The sequence below is a fragment of the Pygocentrus nattereri genome, chromosome 11, assembly GCF_015220715.1.
Source record: "Pygocentrus nattereri isolate fPygNat1 chromosome 11, fPygNat1.pri, whole genome shotgun sequence".
Taxonomy (NCBI): domain Eukaryota; kingdom Metazoa; phylum Chordata; class Actinopteri; order Characiformes; family Serrasalmidae; genus Pygocentrus; species Pygocentrus nattereri.
The window spans coordinates 14163407-14169406 of NC_051221.1; the positions used below are offsets into that span (position 1 = coordinate 14163407).

General features: G+C 43.7%; 1 protein-coding gene across 5 annotated transcripts in view; it reads right to left on the reverse strand.

The window, feature by feature from the left end:
* The window catches only part of LOC108435589 (collagen alpha-1(XIV) chain), a 130847-nt gene extending 126439 nt beyond the window's left edge, over positions 1–4408 (reverse strand). For all 5 annotated transcript variants that reach the window (XM_037542456.1, XM_037542453.1, XM_037542454.1 and 2 more), the window contains exons 1-2: positions 4320–4408; positions 3612–3719 (exon numbers count right to left, since the gene is read on the reverse strand). In XM_037542456.1, the coding sequence (XP_037398353.1) occupies positions 3612–3702 (91 nt within the window). In that variant the 5' untranslated portion in view covers positions 3703–3719; positions 4320–4408. The remainder of the gene's footprint in view (positions 1–3611; positions 3720–4319) is intronic.
* Between the last annotated feature and the right edge of the window lie 1592 nt (positions 4409–6000).

Genomic DNA, 6000 nt, shown 5'->3' on the forward strand with positions numbered 1-6000 from the left:
GCTTGACATTGCAATAACAGAAGGACCCTTTTGGTGCTACACAGAACCCTTTTCAAAAAGGTTCAATGTAGAACCATTTACAGCATATTCTTGATCAATCTGAAGAATGAGTACACAATGCAAAGAACCCTCATGCAAATGCTTTGTTGAGTTGTCATGGTTTTATATAGAACCATTTGTGTACTAAAGAACCCTTGAAGAACCATCTTTTCAAAGAGGACTTTTGGTCATGCACTTGTGTTGTGGAGTAGCAAATTACAATACATCGCTTTCACATATGAGCAAAACCGCCGTGATTCACTGAATTGGTAGCGTGTATATTTCCTCTCTGTTTCTGTGAGGGAACATAACCAACGCCTGATATTAGTACACTGTACACTGTACACTGGCATCTCGAACAGTCAACCGAGTAACAGAGTATTTCTAGCTCATGCAATTTAAGACAGATGTGGGTAGTACGGCAAAAATATAATATCATGATGCCTCACGACATTTTAGGAATGCACAATTTGCATCATGACACTTCGTTTTTCTCAGGTTTCATCATTTGGAACAGATAAAAAATATATCAAAAATCTATTAGTATTCAACATTTCACACACTGCACTGCACTAAATCCAGTTATGCTCTCTTTGTAGTGAACAGTGTTGGGGGTAACGAGGTACGCATTACAGTAATGTGATCACTTTTTCTAGCAACAACATTTAATTTCTTATAATCACATTACAGTTAGTAACTTAACAAGAGCGAATGTCCTTGTACGTGTGTGCTTTGTGAGATAGCCGACTGCGTGGATCTCAATGGCAATATGCGGTGCAAGCACAAGCATTAAATAATCTGTAGAAGAATCTGATCAATCTACCATGAACCTGATAAAGATCTTTGAGCTGAACAAGACAGAGCTCCAACCTCACCTACAGTACATGGGCCTGACTCAATTTCCATTCAGAAACAGCTCTCAGCCTTACATTTTATTTATTCTGAGGCAGTTGTTCTTGCCCCTTAAAAGACCAGGCCCATTGATAAGCCCAAGTTTGTATTACACACTTCTATAGCCTAAGAATACCTCAGCCAGTTTGCAGTGGAGTCCCTGTAGTTACTATGTAATAAGCCACAGTATCTAACAGGATTTTAAGAGGTTAAAACTGTTCCTATTGACTAGCTTATCGGCTTTCAAACAGCACCAGCCGTTAAAGATTTCAACCAGCATAACTGTCTACGTCTTGTTTAAAGGCAGGGACAGTGACCGGACTTTTAAATGATGCTTACTGTGACTGGCTGTTTCTTTCTGAATAACATACTGAAAGCACTACTGAAGTTTTCCTCGTACATTTGACACAGATGTGTGTCAGTTACACTTACAGTGTACTGTAGAAGTAATTAGATTACTTACAAGTAAATCATCCCTTTACAGTTTCAGAGAAATAATCATTTGTAATGGCTTATGTTTTTGCGTAACAACCCCAACACTGGTAAATAAACATGCAGTCTCGCAGGATCAGGCATGATCTCGTGATGACAGCACGTGTCTGGGGGCGACTTATAAGCTTCTGGTGCAGTGCAGTAACACAAGCAAAACAAGCTAGCTAGCGAAACGCTGTTGTTAGGTAGCTGAACTGTTTTTCCCTCGTTAAAAGGCTTTTTGAGGGACGTTTCAGCCATGATAGCTTACATTACGTGCAGGAGCTAACTACAGACAAGCAATGTTGACGAGCGCCTCATCACCCTCTACTTTGAGCTCCGCTTTTGTTTTAGGAGTCCATAAGAGCACAATTGGCCTCCCTCTCTCCGGGACTGCCCCCTGGCTCCCCGCATCACCCAGCGTGATGACAGTCAACGCATGCGTCTGTTAAATGACACAACAGATCTGGTGGTTGGCACTTTCCTCCAAGCTGACCAGTGACGTTGCATGAGTGGCAGTTTAAAAAGATGCGGTGATGCTTCACAGGCCTGGGACGAAGCCTGTGCTAGCCTTCGCCCTCCTAGCACTGAGGAGGCTTAAGAGACTTAATCAGTAATTGGATAAGACTAAATTGGGGAGAGAACTGGGGGAGAAAAATGTCAAATTTCACCTTTCTCCTAATAAGTCTATGCCATCCAGACTGAACCCAAAATTTCTCAGGGTTGCCCCCGACAGTCTTGTTACGGGATCACATCCGGCCTAGCGAGAATGTGAAACAGCTGGTCAGTGCTCTTTACGCGTCATTCTACAGAAATGTCCATTTCTGTGTCCCTAGCATTTACACTTAAACCCAGGTTAGGGTCACAATTTATTAATATTTTAAAATAAAACAATGAGTTATTTTAACAGTTACACCTTCTTCAGCCTCAATTTAGCAATATTGCTTTTATATCCATTATCTAGAATTCCAAACACCACAGAAGTGCTCATCCCCACAGTCATGTGTAAACGATGAGGCCATATTTGAAGAGAAAACACGTTTTTCTGCTATTTTAACTCCAATAATCTATACATGACAATGAAGTCTGTGATTTAAATGACAAAAACGCCAAACAAATATTATGAAATATATAATGAAAGTTATGGACCCCAGGAGTCGTGTCACTGGTGTTAATGTGTAACAAAAAATGTCTTATTTTGAAATAAAAGTCACACTGATGACATCACAGGACTCTCTTTTACCTGTTTTCTGAAAATCTATGGAGAAAAGCACATGGTCCAAAAGTCCACCGTGTCTTTTCAATTAGCAGAAATTTTTTCATTTAGCTCATGATTTCTGTCAGGCTTGGCTCCTCCCACTCCCCCATGTGCTTTTTGTTTACCTTTTGATAGTCCAGTGCTCCTTTGTTTTGGTGTTCCTAGTCCTGCCCCCTTGTTTTGTGACTCCGCCCCTGATTGTTTTCACCTGTCTTCCCGGTGTCGTATTTAAGCTGGCTTATCTCAGCGCATGCGTCCGCCTCCTCGCTCCCCACCATTACAATTTCATATGAAGCTTTTAGTTGAAGTCACTGGTGTGACCTACTTTATTCTTAGGTGCTTGTGAAAAAATGGAATACAAAAAGGATTAAATTGCACATTTTAATGGATGTTCTATGATTGACAGGTGGTTTGATGCTCTGCAGCCGCCGTTTTGTAAAATGCATTTTTTCATTTAAAATGTCACTGGTGTAACCTTTCTTATGTGCAAGTGAGGCTTGGTAACACCAGTGACCCCTATGGATAGATAGAAAAGTGGACATTTCTGTAGAATGACCCACCAGCATGTGACGATATTTAACACAATAACAACAAAATATCACAAGCCCATGGACCCCCCCTCCTTCCACCCCTACACCAAAAAGGCCGCCTGGACAAAACCAAACAGAAATTTGCGCCAATTTTGATATTTGACATAATGCTGATGCCGAAAGGTCCTTCCACGAGTACATCATTATCAGCCTCAGCAATGCTCTGCAGAAAATGCTCTGCACCGTTTATCAGCTTCCCTGAATCTTTTCTTTTCTTTTTTTCCACACAAGTCCAGATGGTACAATCAGGAAAAGTCACAGCTCCAGCCTCACTAATTAATGGATGCACAACCGAACAAAGAGGAAGAGCGCACCAGTTTCACAAGCTGTGGGTGTGGGTGTGTTGTTTTGTTGTTGTTTACCTTGGCCCTGGGTGGGTCCGGTGAGCAGTGACGCCAGTGCCAGGAGGAAGAGCATGCTGCTGCTGCGCGCCTGCATCTTCGTCCTCATCATCACCTAGTGCTCTGGGGCTGCAGAGAGACACGAGGTTGAAAGCTGAGGAGCACCTCTCTCTCTCTCTCTGTCTCTCTCTCTCTCTCTCTCTCTCTGTGTCTCTCTCTCTCTGTCTCTCTCTCTCTGTGTCTCTCTGTCTCTCTCTCTCTCTCTGTCTCTCTCTCTCTCTCTCTCTCTCTCTGTCTCTCTCTCTCTCTCTCTCTCTCTGTGTGTCTCTCTGTCTCTCTCTCTCTCTCTGTCTCTCTCTCTCTCTCTCTCTCTCTCTGTCTCTCTCTCTCTGTGTCTCTCTCTCTCTGTCTCTCTCTCTCTCTGTGTCTCTCTGTCTCTCTCTCTCTCTCTCTGTCTCTCTCTCTCTGTCTCTCTCTCTCTCTCTCTCTCTCTCTCTCTCTCTCCTTCACTAGTTTACTAGTTTGATGAAGAGCAATGTTGTAAGAAACTATCAGCAATGAATTCGGACAGAAGTGCATTGAGAATCATTCACAAGCTCGCACGAGTTAAAGTATAACCCAGCAGACGAGACCTGGTTAAAGACAAAAAGATCAATATCTCAGTGCAGTCTAAGCTGGTTTAACCTGCGGTAGGTGACGGTAAAGACAGCAGAAGCGCTCGTTCCTCACCGCTCTTTAAACCATCCACTGGCTGGAATCTCCACAGCGTCGCCTCACGAGCCCGTCGCTCTGCTCGCGCGCTCCTCTCCTGCTGCTCGTGAAACTCTGAGCTCGCGCCTCCCCGGTTCAGGCGTGTGGGAGATGGGCGGGGCCGGGGTCCCTCCAGCCATTCATTCCTTCAGCTCAGGGAGGCTCGGGCAGGGCAGGGAGTGTCAGCCCCGAGCAGAGCTCGCCTGATTGAGGAGCTTCGCTCTCCCACTGCAGGGGTTACAGGCTTAGATAGACCCGCAGGGCGGCCTGGGAGACACTTTCAGGACAGACCTATCATTCAAACCAGGGAGACCAGGGAAGGAATACTGCACACTGCTTTACAGTGTTTCTCCTGCTTTACAGTGTTTGTACTGCTTTACAGTGTTTGTACTGCTTTACAGTGTACGCTTTCTCCTGCTTTACAGTGTTTCTCATGCTTTACAGTGTTTGTACTGCTTTACAGTGTTTGTGTACTGGTTTACAGTGTTTCTCCTGCTTTACCGTGTTTGTACTGGTTTACAGTGTACGCTTTCTCCTGCTTTACAGTGTTTGTACTGGTTTGCGGTGTACGCTTTCTCCTGCTTTACAGTGTTTGTACTGGTTTGCGGTGTACGCTTTCTCCTGCTTTACAGTGTTTGTACTGCTTTACAGTGTACGCTTTCTCCTGCTTTACAGTGTTTGTACTGCTTTACAGTGTACGCTTTCTCCTGCTTTACAGTGTTTGTACTGCTTTACAGTGTACGCTTTCTCCTGCTTTACAGTGTTTCTCCTGCTTTACAGTGTTTGTACTGGTTTACAGTGTACGCTTTCTCCTGCTTTACAGTGTTTGTACTGGTTTACAGTGTACGCTTTCTCCTGCTTTACAGTGTTTGTACTGGTTTGCGGTGTACGCTTTCTCCTGCTTTACAGTGTTTCTCCTGCTTTACAGTGTTTGTACTGCTTTACAGTGTACGCTTTCTCCTGCTTTACAGTGTTTGTACTGCTTTACAGTGTACGCTTTCTCCTGCTTTACAGTGTTTGTACTGCTTTACAGTGTACGCTTTCTCCTGCTTTACAGTGTTTGTACTGGTTTGCGGTGTACGCTTTCTCCTGCTTTACAGTGTTTGTACTGCTTTACAGTGTACGCTTTCTCCTGCTTTACAGTGTTTGTACTGCTTTACAGTGTACACTTTCTCCTGCTTTACAGTGTTTGTACTGGTTTACAGTGTACGCTTTCTCCTGCTTTACAGTGTTTGTACTGGTTTGCGGTGTACACTTTCTCCTGCTTTACAATGTTTGTACTGGTTTGCGGTGTACGCTTTCTCCTGCTTTACAGTGTTTGTACTGCTTTACAGTGTTTGTACTGGTTTACAGTGTACGCTTTCTCCTGCTTTACAGTGTTTGTACTGGTTTACAGTGTACGCTTTCTCCTGCTTTACAGTGTTTGTACTGCTTTACAGTGTTTGTACTGGTTTACAGTGTACGCTTTCTCCTGCTTTACAGTGTTTGTACTGGTTTACAGTGTACGCTTTCTCCTGCTTTACAGTGTTTGTACTGGTTTACAGTGTATGCTTTCTCCTGCTTTACAGTGTTTGTACTGCTTTACAGTGTTTGTACTGGTTTACAGTGTATGCTTTCTCCTGCTTTACAGTGTTTGTACTGGTTTGCGGTGTACGCTTTC